Consider the following 18,773-nt stretch of genomic DNA (forward strand, 5'->3'; position numbering starts at 1 on the left):
ATGTTTGTATACCTAAATATTCTTACGTACTCTCTAACTTTTCTAGATATAGTTCGACCATTTCATTTGTATAATATTTATCAAGAATAGAAGTTAGAAGAAGTGCGCCTCCCTAACGGCAAGAGATTATCAAACTTTTCTACGTCTCAGCGCAACAAACTGAGTTCTACACACAACATCCATATTACACCAATTGTACTGATTTCTACTGATATTATTAAATAAAATATTACTGTAAGTTTAATGGCCGAACTATAATATACCTTCAAACGATTCCCGCTACGTATTGAACATTCTTTAGCAAAATATTTCCGTCTCCCACGCATTCCATTAATGAGGTTGTAACAAGAATTTTGAGATCAGGACCTTAAGTATAGTAAGGTTTAGTTACTGCCTTTTGCTTTTTGATATTTAAAAATTTGGACATTTTATGTCAATAAATCGAATATTAAATTTTTTCGTAAAACTCTCTAAAACAATATTAACGCATCCCTTACTGTACTTAGGGGTGTTAATTTATAAAATAGACACTAAATGCGTAGTATATTATTAATTATATTATCATTAGTATACAATAACATCAAAACCTTTTTTGGCCGCTATAGGCAGCCGCTCACCCATCAAGTATGGATTTTCCACCTGAAAGAAAATCAGTTGGTTTATGGAATTATTGGAAGTGTGATTTTGATGTGCTGGCCACAAGAAAGTTACAAATAGAAAGAAAGAAAAGGAAATAGATATTTTTATTGATGCAGTCAATTCATAGTTGTACCTACTCAATATTGAAGTTCTTGACTCCCCTTTAGTGAACTGTATTTTTTTTGTAAAATTTGAAAATGTGCTTTTGAAAAAAAAAATTGAAGTGACTCTAATTTGGACTCATATTCAAGTTACGTTAAAGAGAACAGTTGAAATAGGTATTATGTCAAATTTTATACTCGTATTTAATGAATGACTCCTTCATAAGTGTTGCACTTATCTTCAAGTCAACACAGAGAGCATTTGAAATACTCTACTATAGGTACTTGTCCAATCTTATACTTAATACTCACGTCAGGCTTATACTTCTTGGCAACCAGGTTCTTGTGGTGGTCAGGGAAGCGCATGTCCAGCTCAGAGGGCGACTCTGGGCAGCTGAACATGTGTTCCCCGTCGCACATGCAGCGCTGCGACAGCTGATACTCGCGGCTGAAGGCAGCCGTGTTCTCGAACTCGCTGATGCAGCCTTGGTCTTCTGTTAGGAGAAGATATATGAAGCTGAGAACCCGCTGGATAGACGCTATCACAAAGGCTACTCTGTCCACCATGGTCCAGTGTACTCGCGACGCTTCTAACCATCATGGAAGCACATCGCCAGGAGAGCTACCCTCGGAGATGACATCGACCGTGTACCTCGTCAGCGCAACCACGACCACTCTGACAAGAGTGCCCGACTAAGAAGAAGATAATTTATCTGGACCTGGACTGATAGGCTTCCAGCTTGTTACTTGCTTGGATTTTTTGGTGGACGAGCGAAAGAAGAAAGAAAAAAAGAGGACAGAATTCAAGAGAAAAAATGAAAAAGAGCCGATTACAGTATAATCTAGTAAAAATAAAGATAACTTAAGTAGCTAACAAATGAAAATAATATTGAAGTTTTGAAATGTCAAATATCAATAATGGAAAATCGCGAGCATGTGCTCGCGAGCTAAATATGTTCACTTTTATTCGCCTTTGTTTCCGTGCGCATACACATGATTCTCCGTCGTCATGTATTTGCCTCTGGTAAATAAGAGAAGGTCTACCTCCCGAAGTAAAGTCTAAATGAACTGACGATGACGATGAACTAAAGAACAACTTAAACATTAACTTACCAGTGTAACCAACGGGGCATGGATTGGGGGGGTTGCAGTAGGCCGGCAACACGGCGTCGGTCTTCACCATCTGCCGGTTGGGCACCACTCCTGAAGGGTGAAGACGCTGGTCGCCTTCCCCGGCACCCCCAGTCACGTACTGATGCCCCCATAGTGAGCTAGGAAAGTTTAAACTAATTAGCTATCTTATCTTATGTGTTAGGAAGTACATACACAGTTACATAAAACGGTAGACAAAGGATTTCATTGTTTCCAGTTTGCTTCATCTCTAGAACTAACGGACCTATTTCCATAAGTCCATTAAACTCATATGTGCTGTACTTAAGTCACTAAAACATATGGCTCCATCGTGCTTTGCTGGGTACGTTATTTTATTTGTTCCGTAATTGTCATCCGATTCTTGTATACGAGTAGGTCTGCTGCCCTATCTTCCTTTTACCTATTATAAGTATAAAGTTGAGACTGATAAAAAGGGCCTACCTGTGCTGCAAATATTCCTGATCGCGCAAGCTTGGGTTTGGGTTGCCGTCGATGAGGGAATCGTAGTCCAACTGCTCGTTCTCCAGCTCCTTATTGGCCCGAGCCATGAGGGCCAGGTGCCTGTCACTAGACGGGAAATCCAGATAACTCGAAGCTGCGTCGTTGAACTCCTTCCCCATACGCTCGACGACCTCACGAAGTAAAGCTTCGGTGAGGATGTGCTCCTATGGAAGGAGGGTAATATGAGCTAGCAGTTGTTGAGTGGTTCAAGTGAAATCTTAGAATAAGGCGGTGTTGAATTCGAATAAGACGGTTGCACCGTCCGTTTTTTGTAGTACAGGCGTATGTACACTGCCTGTACTACAAAAAACGGGACTATTCCCACCTCTCGTTCCCATCGCTGCAACTCCTGTGCAGCCAGGATCTACAGCTTGACCGCCAATAAAAACCCAACCAGTGAAGGTCAAGTTTGTACCGGGGAAAGTTAAACTGTCATTGGACCCGCAACGAAATTAATTAGAAGAACATAGGAGGAGGTCGAAGGTAAGGTTCGACTTTTGTACTACAGTCAGAGCTAATAAGTTCGCAACACTTCTTTGTTACATAAAGCCCGGCTTCCATCAAGACGGAACGGAGCAGAAAAATGTTTTGAATAACCAATCAGATTTCATTATGTATTTCCACCCTCGAATCCAATCGGCGCCGCGCGCTGTCAAATTCTGTAGAAAAATTTGGCGGCCCGAAACTTCTCCTCTTCTCTCCCCTTTGGTGGAAACCGGGCCTAAGGGTGTGTACTGTGTATGTATCTGAATAATTTAGCAAACTGGGTATATAAAATAAAACAAACCTTTCCCCCAATAGAACCATGGGGGATAAAGCCCATGGTTCCGACGATGCTTATCGCCAAGAAGAGCGCTTCGTGCGGGCCCATTTCTAATCTGTGGACAAAGAAATGACTAGGGTAATTCCAGGATACATGCCCCAGTGGGATAGGTGCCGCGATTTTAATTACACTATGTTACAAGCAACTTAGCCTAAAGTTATAGTACGTATAATAGAAAGGGACCTCCCCGTACCACATTTCGCCTCGCAAACCATCAAAGAGTGCGTTCGTTTAGCCAGTGAGAGCAAAAATCTTCCGCGGCCAAACCTTAGCGAGCGTCGAAATAAAATTGGTAAGTATCTTTTAATGGATAATTTTTTTGTGAGCTGTAAAATTAAGCAGATTTTTATATAATTTGATAGACTATCTTATAAATTAGACGGGATAGCTATGTTTAATTCGATTTTTAGTGTTATTGTATTTTTTATTAAAAAAGGCACCTATCCTAAGCTAAAAGGATAGTTGCCTAATTTTTTTTGGGTATAGATGCCCTTAGGGCCATGTCCCATGCACCTAGGGGCATCTATCCTAACCTGCTCTTTTTGTCACAAGTAGCAAGTAAGAAGAAAAAAGAATGTAGTACGGCTAACCTTAGGAAAGTAATAAATAGGGTGCCCTTCTGATCGAATTACCTTTTTACCCGACTTCGGGTGGATGTGCTATGTACTATTTGTAATAAAAAATATTAAATTGCATTTTTAATTCATTTAATAACAAACAATCTTAAATAATAATACTTGGTTGTTTGATTTCAAAATGCATTTGATCCTTAGAATTCAAAAACTGTATTAACGAGTCATCTATCCCTGCATCAGGCATCTATCCTTTGAAGCAATCATACAGTGAGTCTTCTATCCCCCACATTAGGCGTCTATCCCACTTTTTAGAGGTCAATTAAAATGGTATTTACTCAGAATCGGTATAACTTAAACTAAAATAATTATAGTTATATCATAGACGAAAGACCAAAGTTTACAGATACTAAGGTCAAATTGTTGATAAAAACTTACTGACTGAGTTACAGAGCTGTTTCAAAAAGTGGGGCATCTATCCTGGACTTACCCTATATGAAATAACTCCCTTTTTCAGTACGCCTTACACGTAACCAGGTTTCTTTCATTGTAGGCTATGAACAGTTACACGTCATATTGACGGTTAAAAACTGTCATATTGACGGTTAAAAAATTTATTTATTTATTTTGATCCACGATAGAAAACGAGATTATTTTTTTAGTGGATCGAATTAGTAACAACGGATTACTTTAAGTGCTAACTACATAAAGAGCCTCTTATCTTGGACTAATAAAGCATAAAAACACAAACAAAGGTCACTAAGTCAAATTGTATTAGTCATCGTAAAACGTTAATATGTAGAGAAATACAGTAGGCGCAGTTATAATTAAAAAAAACTTTATCATAGTTTCTGATTTAAGAATAACATGCTTGACTTGCAATTAAGTAAAGTTAAAATTATTTGAAGTTATGTCTTCAATGTTAATTAATTGAATATTAATCGAGAGTAGAATAGATTTTTTTAGTAAATAGAGGAAAATATACAAATAATGTACAGACAACTAATTATGTGCCCCTCTGACAGAAAGGGGTGCCTTTTTGTCAGGGCTCAGCAAACATAGAGTCTGATGTCTTGAAACTGAATTTTGACCTTATCCTAATTAATAAAATTTCCTTATTTCATTAAACTTTTAAAGAATATTTAGGATTTATAAACACTTCGTTGCTTATTGTATCTCATTTGATTGACAAATCACCACCACGCGCGTGCGCAGTGCTAACTCGTATTTAACTTAGGCTGAGTTGCACCACCTAACTTTGACGGTAACTAGGACGATAACCGGTGCTTTTTGTATGGAATTAGTGAACTATACTAGGAGTCACAGTCAAATATTTATTTATTCGTATGGACTATTAAATAGTGCTTACAAACCGTCGATTATTTATAGAAAAAAAAAACTCTTATGGAGCCTTTACATTTCTCATACTGTTATTTCCATACCAGCCTACATTTGGCAAGGTGCTGAGAAGAAGCGCCGCAACAAACTCAGTCACCACTGTCTGCAGTTATATGGTTACTTTACTCATTTGAGTTATGGTTAAAGTGATGTGGCCATAGCGACCAGCTAAGCCTTTTTTTGTCGTGGCCCGAAATTTTACTGGTGCGAAATGACGCGAATCAATCAAGTAATATATTATGACTTATGACTAACATGACATAACATTATTGCCAGATGTTTTGTAAAAAAATATCGGTATTGAGCAAGTGCAAGTTGAAACAAATATTTCGGGTTCAGTATGGTTGATGTTGATGGTGCTTTATGGTTGTTAATTATTTGTTTGTAAAACATTTGAGCTTTGTGTGTGTGCATCTAAGCATCCTGAAATAAGTTTGCCCATAAAAATGGAATGTTTAATGATTATTTTCCGAAAGGCCGCGCAACGTGCCTACTGCCCGCTTCAGTGAAAAATTTAAAGAAAAATAAAAATCTGTTATGAAAATGTCTCTTCAGATTTTGTATTCCTGAAAAAAATATTTCATGAGAATATCGAAATTAAGTAATTTCGAAATTAAGGAAAAAACATGTAATGACGATGTATAAAGAACCCAACCTAACGAAGTATGTTGGGAAGTCTAAGGCTGGGTTGCACCATCTTACTTTAACTTTGACAAACTTCAAAAAGCTGTCAAATTCCATACAAAAAGCACCGGTTATCGTCACAGTTACCGTTAAAGTTAGGTGGTGCAACTCAGCCTAAGAAGGTCGCAATAAAGTACCTAATTATTTACCTTTTTCTTTGATAGTGTAAATATTTCTCTATCACAAAGCGGAACCTTAATAAAAACTGAGCGTGGTGCCATTGTGTATCCATGTGGGTGGGACGATTAAGATACTATCAAATGTTTTGGGGCGGTCTCCTTTGATCCCATCATGTCGCATGACGTCACTGCTCATTTGTCTCTAATTAAATTCTGTTCATAAGCCACAGACAAGCTCAGGCGTCTGAAGAGAGATAAACGACGATAACTTTTATTTATTAATAATCTTCGACATGACAGCTTAGTGTAAAAATAACTCTAGACTGTATTATTACGATGTAGAGTTGTATATCAAATATCGGTCATTCGAAGTTCTTTAGCTTGCGTGAATTATTGATAGGTTATTAGCGCTACTGCAATAGGGTATTTGCCACCACCAATCAATTGACGTACTTTTTAAAAATGTCAAAACGAGACTCCCATAGATTTAGTATGGCAACACTAGCTAGTGACGTCACTATTTCGTCAACTCAATTAAAATACTTTTTTCAATTGCATTACTACCAAAAATCTTAATTTACAGGCAATTTAAAATTAATAAAGTTTTTAAGACCAGAATCACAGAATAAGTAATAGTACAGGTACAGAAGGATTACTCCGCAAGACGATTTAAATAAATGCGAGTCTTGCTACGACGCGATACAGTGGAATTCAGCTTGCACAGCACTACGTACCTACAATTTTATTCACCTACAAGTTTTGTCTCTTTCTATCGCGTGCCTCTGAACTCTTCTTACGCTGTTAGGGTTGCTGTCTAGTGAAAAAATAATTAATCTACTTATTTATAATGAGGTACGTACCTATGTAGGTAAGTACGCATTCATTATGGAAAACCTTGGGAGAGGCCTTTGTCCAGCAGTGGACGTCATTTGGCTGAAACGAACGAACGCATTCTGAGCAGTAGTCATGGTAGGTTAGGTTCCTATACTATCCTAACAATTATTGATTACCTACATGGCCAACATACCTTTCAGCATCTTTGGGAAGCGAAAAAAAAGATAAATCCGGTAGATTTCTTTTCGAATTTAAACACCCGAATGCCGCACAATAATATTTCTTTCTCTTTATATCAATTTTTAAATAATACTTCGATCATAGAATTAGGTACTACAACGCACACCAGCGTCCTGACGGGCGCGCGCGTGACACTCGACTGATATAATACCCGCCGGCGGGGCGCTTCGCTGTAGGTAATTATCGGACGTACCGCGCGGAGTGAGCCAGGCCTGCCAGAATGCAGTGCCTTTTTAAAAAAGTTGTGCTTTAGATTTGAGTTAAATTGGGGAGTGGTAGCTTTTATCGATCAATTACGCATTCAAACCTATGTACTTGGACTGGGCATTTTGAAAATACTTTCCTTAAAATTCGAAGTTGATTTTGGTTTTTTATCAAACTTATGTAATCCATGCAGAGCGTCTTTGCTTTCACTTGCTTTTCCATCAGTGACATTATGCCAATATTTTGAAAGAAAGAAGGAAAGGAAAATGTTTTATTTGAGTCAAAACACAGTTTGACAGAATAACAGATATTATGACAAAAAAAAATTAACCAAAATGGCACCTACTCAGAATATTTCAGTTAATACGTCTATGATTTGGGTAAAACCAAAAAACAGGTTATTTTTTTTCAGGAATCAAGTCTCCGATTGGCCCTATGCAGGGTCGAAAATATTTTATTCAGGGATTACGTAAGCATTGATGTCATTAGGCATCGGTACATGACTTGGAAATTTACCAATCAGCCGCTTGAATAATAAAACGCGAGTTCTACAATCGTAGGTAATATCGATCAGTACCAACTACCACGTAAACAATGCAGCTAGGTTGTCACTCCAATTGAATATAGAGTATCGATTGGTCAGTAGATAGGGTTGCCAGGTCAAAAACACAAAAGCCGGACTCTGTGCTTCATTTGGCTGGACATTTTACCCTAAAAGCCGGACATGTGACGGGGTCATAGCCTCACGAGTGACTACAATCATCATCGGTTGCCCAACACATCCTGATGCGCTTCATATTATTCTGTGGCTCGAATTTCGCCTGGCGCGGCAAGGACCGGCCAAAAGCCGGTCAGGCCGGACAAGACAATATTTGGCCGGACAAGAGCGTAAAAAGCCAAACATGTCCGGCTAAAGCCGGACACCTGGCAACCCTATCAGTAGAGGTACTAGAATCGATTGCGTGAATAATAAAATTGAAAGGTGAGCGCCGCTGCAGTACTTAGTGGGTAATATCGATCAAGTAATGCAGCTAACAACAAGTATGTAGATTGACGACTCAATTTAACTCAAGCCGAAAGCTGGACTATTGGGTGTTGCATTTCATTGAATATTATATTAAAAAAAACATATATTATCACGCCTTTAATAGCGAAAATAAGCTTTTTACCCGACTGCGCCAGAAGGAGGGTTATGTTTTTAATTTGCGTAAATATTTACCGGAATAATTACGCCCCATTAGAAAATTTCCGGTAAGCGCAGCGTTAAGACGTCCACCCACAAGGTGGACCGACGACCTTGTAAAGGTAGCGAGAAGGCGCTGGATGCAGGCCGCCACCAACCGACCATTGTAGAAATCATTGTAGAAACTTTTATCAACTGTCGTGTAAAATGCTTCAAGTTTCAAGTTTTTTGGATCTTTCCTAAGTCGCTAGAATAGTAGTTCCATACTTCAGCTGTTAATACCGGAAAGAGGCGTAGGTTTATCCTACACTTTAACAAGCAATTGTAGGGAAAATTTGCATTAGGACGTGTAGTACAAGCCTACACAGAAAATAAAAGATTTTCGACGTGGGCCGTCTATGATGCGGCGCACTTAAGGTTCAGCCAAACCAACGCGATCACACGCGATCAGCCGGCGTGCAGCGATGGCGACCAGACACAAGCCTTGATCACACGTACCGAGTAAACGGGCGAGACGGTAAAATGTTTACTCGGCCGAGACATTTGGGTGAGCGAGTCACATACTCGAGCGCTCGGCCGAGCACTCGGCGTAATGTTACACACCGAGTACTCGGACGAGAGCACTGTCTCGCCCTTTTGCTCGCTCGGTACGTGTAATACGTAAGGCTTTAAATGCATTGATCGCCATCGCTGCACGCCGGCTGATCGCGTGTGATCGCGTTGGTTTGGCCGAACCTTTAGCGCAAACTGCAGACGCGATAACAACCGGCCCACTAACTGGGGATATGCGCGAGATTCAGGACTAAAGCTGCCTCCATTCACTAGATTGTTCATTCAAGCTTTCTACGGTCAAAGATTATGAAGTTTTAAGATTGTCTTTGGTGTTTACTTAAGTTTTAATAATGTGTATCATAAAATAAAAATCCTTTATGATGATTTTGCTTTATTATTGATTGATAAAAGTAGCGCGACAATCGCGCGATTCTTTTTTCACCACTTGATTGGAAGATCACGGTAATCTAGACATTAACTTATTTATTCACGCTACTAGCTTTCCGCCCGCGGTTTCACCCGCGTGGAATTTTGTCTGTCACAGAAAACCTTCATCGCGCGCGTCCCTGTTTCAAAAACCGAGATAAAAACTATCTATCATAAGTCCTTTCCCGGGACTCAAACTATGTCTATGCGATCAAAATCGGTTCAGTGGTTTAGGCGTGAAAGCAAGACAGACAGACAGAGTTACTTTCGCATTTATAGGTAATATTATAGTATAGATAATTACATGACTAACAGAAAAAAATGTTTCTGTAGCAGATTTTTTTATTATTTATTATTATTTTGTTATTAAGGTCGAAAGGGGTGGCGAGTAGAGCTAGATCCATGCCTATAACCATCATCATCATTTCAACCACAGATTTTTTTATTTTTTTGCAGAACAAGGCAGGATTTGACCCCAATCTCACCTGATGAAGTAAGATGCTGTCTAGGATGGTACATTTATCTGCCCAGTAAGTGTTTATTCACTCTCTCCTTGAAAAGGCCCAGATTATAGTGTTCGGGTTAATTGTGGGCAGGCCTCTTACTAGGTGGACCGATGATCTGGTAAAGGTCGCGAGAAGAACCTGGACGCGGGCAGCGCAGGACCGTTCAGTATGGAATGCCTTGGGAGAGGCCTTTGTCCAGCTGTGGACGACATTTGGCTGAAACGAACGAACGATAATGTTCGGGAAAGATTTGTTAAATGATGTGTGTAGGTATTATCCTAATCTACCTTCGTGTTTACTCTATGCGCGGGGTGAGGACGCGGGTCGGGGGCACCTGCGCGCGCGCCGCGTGGGCGGCTTTCGACGCGTCTATACTGCTCGCGATGTGAATTTATCGATGTATCGATATCTCGTTGTAGCCAAATATGGCAAATTGATTCTTAAAACACATACAAGTGACTTGATAAGTGTCGTTTCTGTATAGTATTTTAATGAGATTTTATTTCTTAACTCATTGTAGGACCATAATACATAAAATATTTAATATTGGTTTTAAACAAAAAAACTTTTTTTAATTTTTCATATTAAAGTATGTTTTGCTTTTAAGAGCATACCAAAAGTTTCTAAAACGCATTTTCTCAAGTATTTCTGTATTTTAAGTTAAAAACCAAAATCGTAGTATTTTTTTCCAGGTCGCATTAAGTTACCTACGAATTACCGGCAGTTAGAGGTAAGATAGCCAGCTCCTCCGTGGTTGAAGATTCCGGGTGAAGCTTGCTTCCACCTTCGCCCTGATCTTCACTTATCATCAGGTGAGATACAGGCCAAGAGCTTCCTCGTTGTGGATACAAAAAATTGCACACTTACTTTACAAAAGTCGATACAAAATTTGCACATCACTACACAGCCTGTTTCCAATGCGGGGGCGCCAAAGATAGTAACGTAACTCCCATTTTATATTGATGGAAGCACGCAATATGACGGAGATAACCTGATAGGCCACTGAGCATGTCATGTGTAGGGTTTATGGTACGAGTAGCGTGCGTACTAAGGTTGAGGATATTGAAGAGAAGTGCGAGTTTTTGTACAAACGTTTTTTTTACATAATGCCTACTGAGTAGATACCTACTACTTTAATATAGAAACATGAGTATACCTTTTGCTATAAAATATGCCACTTTGTACACCGTTAAAATTAAATGTAAAAAAAAACTTTAAGTATGTAGAGTTTACCACTGTAGATTGCTCGCTACACCAATTTTGAATTACAATTTTAACCTTTTGAAGGTTCAGTGATATTAGGTAACTAAGTATACCTTAATCTTTTTTAGATCGACTCTTTAACATTAGCCCTTAGGTATCAGTTCCAATAACGATTATCCAAATCCTTAATTTATTGCTGTAGTTTACTGCAGTCCCTAAGTCCGCGCTAAGTCGTGGTGGGTTTTGCAAACGGCTTAATATTTTATGGCCATAACCGTGCGATGGTCACATTGTGCCTACATGAGCAACCTACGTAGTAATTATGATCCAGTGTCGAAAGCTGTGTACTTACTGCTATCGATATAGTTTAACGACAGTTTAAAGAACTGTTAAGTTATCGATATTAAGAATGGTCAGGTATCAAATTAAGTGAATTCAGGATATTATCACGGAAATAAGAGTTTCAGGCGAGGTTGCGGATTCGAATCCCACGAGGCAAAAGGTATTATTAATTCAAAGTTTTGTCCTGGACAATTATAGTAATTAATTCTTGTATTGTGTTGTCTATGGTATTGTCGATGATACTGAATAAACGTGTCTTCTTTCTTTGTTTCTAATTATTGAAACCACATAATTAGTATTTACTAGCGGCCACCCGCGACTTCGTACGCGTGGATCCCGTTTTACCATAGAAATGTTTTTTCCCACTATCTCCCGTTCACGTAGGAATTTGCAATATCCTGTTGTAACTAAGCTTTAAGTTTACTAAGGTACCTGCATGCCAAATTTCAAGCGTCTAACTAAAGCGGTTTAGATTTTTCATACAAAAGGATTTTCCCGCTAATTCCCGTTCCCGTGGAAATTTTGCAATGTCCTGTTGTAACTAAGCTTTAAGTTTACTCAGGTACCTGCATGCCACTATAGTTATTTTGAAAATATATTTCATGTACAGAATTGACCTCTCTACAGATTTATTATAAATATAGATTGCACAAACAAGTCTGGTGGCTCAAGAAAAGTACTAAGTTATATCCTATTGATGTAACCTTTTGGTTGACAAACAACTTTTTTTGACAAGTGTTGGTCATGGAAAATAACCCATATATTTACATGCCACCGCTGTATCGATATATCGATTGATCGCTATCGTATCGATCACCTCATTAGTAATTCCGGCGCACACGCACGAATCCGGGACACGTCGATTCGATTCTATTTCGACACGTACGCCTAAATCCTGGTTGACACAAAAATCCCACAAATGATGATGTTTATCATACTGATAGCAATAGCATAATATTATCTAATATTCGATGGCAAAGTCAAACCTCAACGATTGGTCAATATTTTGTTAGACTTGTTTTGCTTTAGGCTTAACTGAATGTTAGCACTTATTTGGTTAATTTAAAAAACCGGCTGATTAAAAGATGGACGTCTGTATTTGTAAATTAGCCCAATTAATTTAATGAAGAACTAGGCCAAAGTGTTAATAGGTTAAAGAAGACATTAGTTAAAATGATTATTAAGAAAAACATCAATGTTCATTGTTTATGGATATAAAGTATCCCCAAGTTGCAACTGCAAAATTATTTTTTGCTATATACGTACATAAATGTTTTTTTAGAATTGATTTTAATAGTTTTTTTAAGTTCGTAACATAATAAAATAAGGCACGCACGGCATCTGTACACAAGCGACACAGTCATGTCTTTTCACGCGTGCGAAGGGTGCGCGAGGGTTGCCAGGTGTCCGGCTTTAGCCGGACATGTTTGGCTTTTCAGGGACTTGTCCGGTTTGTCCGGCTTTTTATCGCGCCAGTCGAATTCAGGATGTTGGGCTACCGATTCGAAGATGATAGTTGATAGTATTCACTCATGAGCTATGACACTAATTGCACCCCCCTGTGAGATGGCAAAAAAGGCGTGTCCGGCTTTTAGGGTAAAATGTCCGGCCAAATGAAGCACCGAGTCCGGCTTCTGTGTTTTTAGACCTGGCAACCCTGCGCCCGGCATTGATAAAGAGCTTTTCTAAAGGTCAAGTTTTCGTGACAGCACCGCTGACAGGTTGATTTATTATCGCCGTGACGTCATTACAGACGTCATACTATACAATGTACGAATGTGACCGAGTTACCGATGCGGCAAAGTGTGATTTATCACTATACAATTTCGTTGTGGAAAATAAATCTATTATTCTGTGAGCTTTTAAATTCTTATACGTATTTTATTGGTAAATAAAAAGCAACTATTAGAACGACTTCACATTTTTTTGCTTGATGGATGTGCAATCATCCAAATATTTTACAAAAGTTGAAAACTGTTGGAGTAATATAACAAAACGAGTAAAGATTATTTATTTATTTTAAAATAATCATGATAATATTATAAAACTGCCCAGTTCATAGAAGTTTTCATTAGCCCGTATCGTTCCAACTAAATCAATTAAATCATGTGTTTAAAAGTGAAGTGACTAGTTAAATCTAACAGTTTAGATTCAGTAATAATTATTTTCAGTAATGATAGGCACCAATGTTACCTTTTATTAAAAAAAAACTTTAATGCTTTCCAAAAGCGCAAGCGTATTGAATTGACTTGACAACTGACTAAACTGTAAACAAAATTCGACCGAATGACAATTGAAGAGGAATGAACGATCGCCTAAATGACGTGTGTGAGCGAATGAGTGAACACAATCAACCGCTCTTTCGTTCACTCCATTTTGGATGTGCTTGCAACAAGTTATTGATTTGTTTGGCAGATAACTAGCGAACGAATGACCGGTTACCAAATGAATGAATAAAAGGGTAGTGAATAAACACTACTCTGTGTTAACGAACGAATGAGCAATGAACGATAACAATTCGGTCGTTCGACTGAACATTACCGACCACTGTAGGTACGAGAACTAGTGACCGCCATTTTCACTTTCATGTTGAATGAGTTAGCAACAAGTTATTGATTACTCGTACCTTGTTATGTTAGTACGTGACCGGAATGAATGATAGGAGCGATTTAATTATCCATTCACTCACATAGATCGGATGAAATGAAGGAAGATTCAGTAGAGCCAGTCCTATAAAACTAAAAGCAATATCTTTGATGCGCGAATGAGATAGATTGTTAAATTATCAAAAAATATTTTTTATGTAAGTAAATAATCTTGCTCTCTAAGATGATTGTAAGATTTATTCTATTGTTTTTATTTCTTTAAAATTTAAATTCTCATCAATTATTGTTTTTCATTGTTTAAAACTTTAAAATCAAATAATAATTTATTTAAATATCAATTAAAATGTTCAATGTCAATTATCAAAAGTTCCTCGCTAATCCTAGCCCACCCCTAAGTCTTCAAATGCCCTATCAAAACACAACAACCCAATCCCAACTCAACCTAAAATATACCTTATCTTCTTTGTCTAAGTCCCACTTCGCCCCGCGCGCGTCGTAATTTACGACGCATCCGAATGCAACTGGGAGGGTCCCCAGGCAATCATATCGATTCGCTATTTATAGACTGAGCTATCAAACTGCGCAGGTCTAGGTAGCCTAGGTAGCTCTCATCGATATTGCCCGGGACCCGGGAGAGGCAACGGCGCAGGTCTGGATGCAACAAGATGTCCTAGATATGTGTAATATGACGCAATTTGTGCACCGGACATGTAGAAATGAAGGATGCAAAATGGCGTCCATGAAAATTTAGTTAAAGACTGAATGATGAATTTATGGCTTAATCATGAGATAAAGGTCGGTTAAAGATGGATTTTGGGTAGTTTTTGAAATTAAATCTCGTGAGAATCAATTTTTGATGGTTTTGAATATTTTTTGCGAATATTGGCCTAGTTTGGAGAACAAAAGAATTGTAAAAATTTTCAATTTGTCCATTTTAAAAGCTCGTACGATTCTGAAGACTTTTTTTGAAGCATTTAAAAGTTGATTATACATGAGGTCTTGCTCATTCATTAATATGAAACGTGAAATCTGAAACGTTTTATTGTTAATTTGAAGGGCTATTTAAATCTTTGTCCCAATTAGTCAACCCTTGTTGTTTAGGAGGGTCTCTTGAGCCGGCACCAAAGTAGGTACCGCGCAGACTCCGACCTGTTGCGTCTTGAGACGTCCTTGTTGACGTGTCTTAACGACTTTTTCGTCAACTTCGACGCCATTAAAAATTTTCCGATTTTTCCGCTTTCGAACAAAACAGAGAACGGAACGATTTTTAAGCGGGTTTTTATTTTGATATCGCAATTGAAGGATTATCAAGTAAAAATTACGAAAAATCGTACGTAACGCGTTGAAAAAGGCCGCACTTAACATTAACATAGGTACACACTACACATTATAAAAAATTACAACAAACAAGTGACAAGAAAGTGTTGGAAAATTGCTCAGGGGTAATATTGTTAAATCAAATGGAGGCGTTCAAAGTAAAATTAGGCAAACTTGTCAAAAAAATCGATAGCAGTGGCAGAAGTTTGTTTGTCAAAAAAACATTATTTTTTAATAAAAAGCTCAAAGAAGGCTTAGAGACACGTGGGATAGCAGACGTTCACAGTTAATTAAAACAATCGACTTACGTGCAGCCTGACCAAACTCGCAATAATAATGATCAGCGCCACTGCCAGGTACATGCACTCGCTTTTCGACCCACTTGGTCTCGAAAATGGACAAAAATTTGTTCCAACACTGGTTTCGCGGATAAATTTGGAAGCGTACTCACCAATTTGGTAGCAGCGGGCAAAATGACCCCGGCACACCGGTGCGCGCGATCGATGGGGTCGCGCAGGCGCGGTGTTGGAGCTACGCAGTTGCCGAGGCTTCGCTCTGGAGGCGCACAACACAGAAAGGGACAGAAGGACCAATTGGATAGCGCCGCTGCTTGTGGCGACTGTTGCTCGCCGCCAACGATGAAATTTGCATTTTGTGTGGTTTTAAGTGTCGGCGTGAACTGATGTCAAATTCGAACCTCAAGAATCAGCAATGGATTCAAGACACTAAATAAATATTAGACTAACTTTCAACCAATCACGACATTGAATTCGCACCCATGAGTGACATTTCGTACTTAAATATTGGTAATTGCACTGAAATAGGCAATTTTTAGCAACATTAAAATTAAGTAGCATAGGTACGCGTTTCTCGAGACCATTTTCACCGTTTTCCAGCTCTACCATGATTTTATCTATTTTGAAGTTGGTTAAAAATAGGTTATTTTTAAGGAAAGAATTGGATGAAGTCGCTACCAACCAGTCGATCTGGAAATCGTTGGGGGAGGCCTAATTCAGATTTATTGCTGACAGTGGACATTCTGTGGCTGAAATAATGATGGATTAGGACATAATTTTCTATTTGGCTACTAGTACTTCTTGTTGTGTTTACACTGACCCTTCTGCATTTTTCTATCATGTATGAACTTCGACATTTCAGGATTTATTTTTGTTGTGACGCCCTCCACATCACCTAGCCGGGGGTTGGGAATTTTCCGACGAGATGAAATACAGATGTTGTATAGCTCTGTACCGAGATGGGAAGGTGGGGAGGTGGGATTCAATCAAATGAGGTTGCGCAAGCAGTTTGTCATTGTTTGAAATTAATATTCTTATTTTGTTCTAGACTTTGACTTGATAAAAAATAATTACATGTGGTGAAAACCGAATCTGTAGCCTTTAGGTTGCTGTGTTCGTACCCATAGCAGAGACAATTTTTTTCAAGCATGATTTTTACAATAACATTGATTAACCATTTTGTGTATCCTTGTAATACATATTATTAATTATTTTAATTGAAAAACACTGCGGTAGAAAAGTTTCAGATATACAATTATACATACTCGTACTTCATACGACTATGACATAGTGTTGAACATGAACACATCGTTTTCATGTGTTCCAAATTAATTTTGATTATGCAATGTAAATTTCAGTGATTAATTTATTTACGCTCAATTATCTACTATGACAAATTGCTATTGAACTCTTAATGGATAAATAAAAATAATAAGTACCTATTTATAAAATAAATGTAATGATACGCCCTTAGTCGGGTGGATTGACAAAGCTTTTAAAGCTGTAATTGCACTCGCAAACGCTGTGAACTGTGAGCTTATTGAAGAAAGATACGCCATTGTGAATTTATTAAGTTAAGCTACATCAGAATCTTTAAAAGTAGTGCATTCTACGCTCGGGTTAGCTTAAAATTTAGTAAAATATGTTGCTGCTTGAAGAAAACATACTTAAATGAAATTAGTATTAAAATCGACTGATGCGATTGATTCATTTTTTATTTAGTAACCTCAACAATTTATTTAAAATGACATTAAATAAAACCTCTTTGGTTGTGTAAAGTACCTATTCAAATAATGAATCTGGCTGGCTGAAAAGGTGACAGTTGAAAATGAAAGAAATTTAATGAAAAAGTTTAAAATATTTTCGCGCCTTTTCAGCTTTTTTTTTTTATTTGACGTTATCTACCACAGACACCACAACTTTATTTAGGTAGGTATTCTTCTTTAAAATTATATCACAAAAAAAAAACAAAAATAAAATTAAGAAATAGTTTTTTAATTTCATTAAACTAGGTACCTAGTAAGCAGGCTCTACTAACATAATCTTGTTGAAGCGCCATCTACACACAAAGCCTGGAGTTTCATTGTCGATAGAGCTTCACGCTGAATCTAGTCTCCCCTCGGTTTGGAACAGTGCTGATTGAGCCAATGCGACACAGATGGCATTAACATGATATTTATTTGAAGTTACATTAATAATAATAATAAAGGATTTATAATAAAATATTTCAATAATGGAGCTTATAAATGACAATATTCAGTAGTCGGCTTATTGATAACAAGAACTTTACAGTCAGTACACTTCTAATAGAGTATTTTTATTTATTTTTGTTGTAATTGATATAATAATTAAATTAATGTTGTTTACTGAAAAGCAAATGTGTTTTTTATTCGTGTTGTATTCAGATTGTTTCAATACCTACCATTTTTATAGGCAATAGCTAGATAAATACAACTACTCAGTGTCCATTCGAATTTGCACGTTATTACTGATTTATCTTTCCTTCAGAAAAATAACGTCCACAAACTGCTCAACAGGTCATAAACGAAACCTTCCAAAGCTTTTCTTATTGCTCTACAATCTCTAATCTAAGTTTTATTAGATTCCTAAAATGTAGTCGTGTAGACAGTTCTCCCACAATGTACGACGAATATCTCCAACAAAGTTCAACTGTAGCCGCCATGAAACCATTACAGCGCTTAACGTGACAAGTATCACTATAAAATGTATCACGTTACTGTGCGCAACACGTTGCATGCACAATCGAGGTGTGTATGGTTGGTTCACATGGTACAGGAAACAATATTCGCTGGGTGCGAAGTACTAGGTGGGGGTAACATAATCTATCGCAGCGCTCATGGTGGTCAAAAGTAGAAATAATGTAAGCTCTGTCGTCAGATGTATCTGTCAATGGCAAAGCGATTCTACATAATACATTTTAATATCATTAATTAATCGCATGAAAAGGGTCCTACTGGGAACTCAAATAAAAGAGTGGACTGTATTTCGATAGGGCTGGTTTAATAGCCGTTTACAATTTGGAAATAACTAGACTATACAACGTGGTAGTACAAA

The 18,773-nt window shown here is 37.9% G+C and overlaps 1 protein-coding gene across 1 annotated transcript; it reads right to left on the reverse strand.

Annotated features, from left to right (window-relative positions):
- Positions 1–535: 535 nt before the first annotated feature.
- On the reverse strand, positions 536–15,853 carry LOC135072896 (neuroendocrine protein 7B2). The gene is made up of 6 exons (XM_063966922.1): positions 15,711–15,853; positions 3,181–3,271; positions 2,334–2,557; positions 1,854–2,011; positions 1,053–1,234; positions 536–639 (listed from the first exon to the last, which is right to left on the reverse strand). Exons 2-6 carry the CDS (start codon positions 3,262–3,264, stop codon positions 565–567), a joined length of 723 nt encoding a protein of 240 aa, XP_063822992.1. The 5' UTR covers positions 3,265–3,271; positions 15,711–15,853; the 3' UTR covers positions 536–564.
- Between the last annotated feature and the right edge of the window lie 2,920 nt (positions 15,854–18,773).

The sequence above is a fragment of the Ostrinia nubilalis genome, chromosome 6 (genome assembly GCF_963855985.1).
Source record: "Ostrinia nubilalis chromosome 6, ilOstNubi1.1, whole genome shotgun sequence".
NCBI lineage: Eukaryota > Metazoa > Arthropoda > Insecta > Lepidoptera > Crambidae > Ostrinia > Ostrinia nubilalis.

Excerpts from the sequence above, each read along its gene's own strand:
- LOC135072896 (XM_063966922.1), bottom strand. The coding sequence starts at position 3,264 with ATGGGCCCGCACGAAGCGCTCTTCTTGGCGATAAGCATCGTCGGAACC. Across the intron at positions 2,558-3,180 it reads ATGGTTCTATTGGGGGAAAG|GAGCACATCCTCACCGAAGC; the intron begins GTTTGTTTTATT and ends CTCCTTCCATAG. Across the intron at positions 1,235-1,853 it reads ATGCCCCGTTGGTTACACTG|AAGACCAAGGCTGCATCAGC; the intron begins GTAAGTTAATGT and ends TTCTCCTAACAG.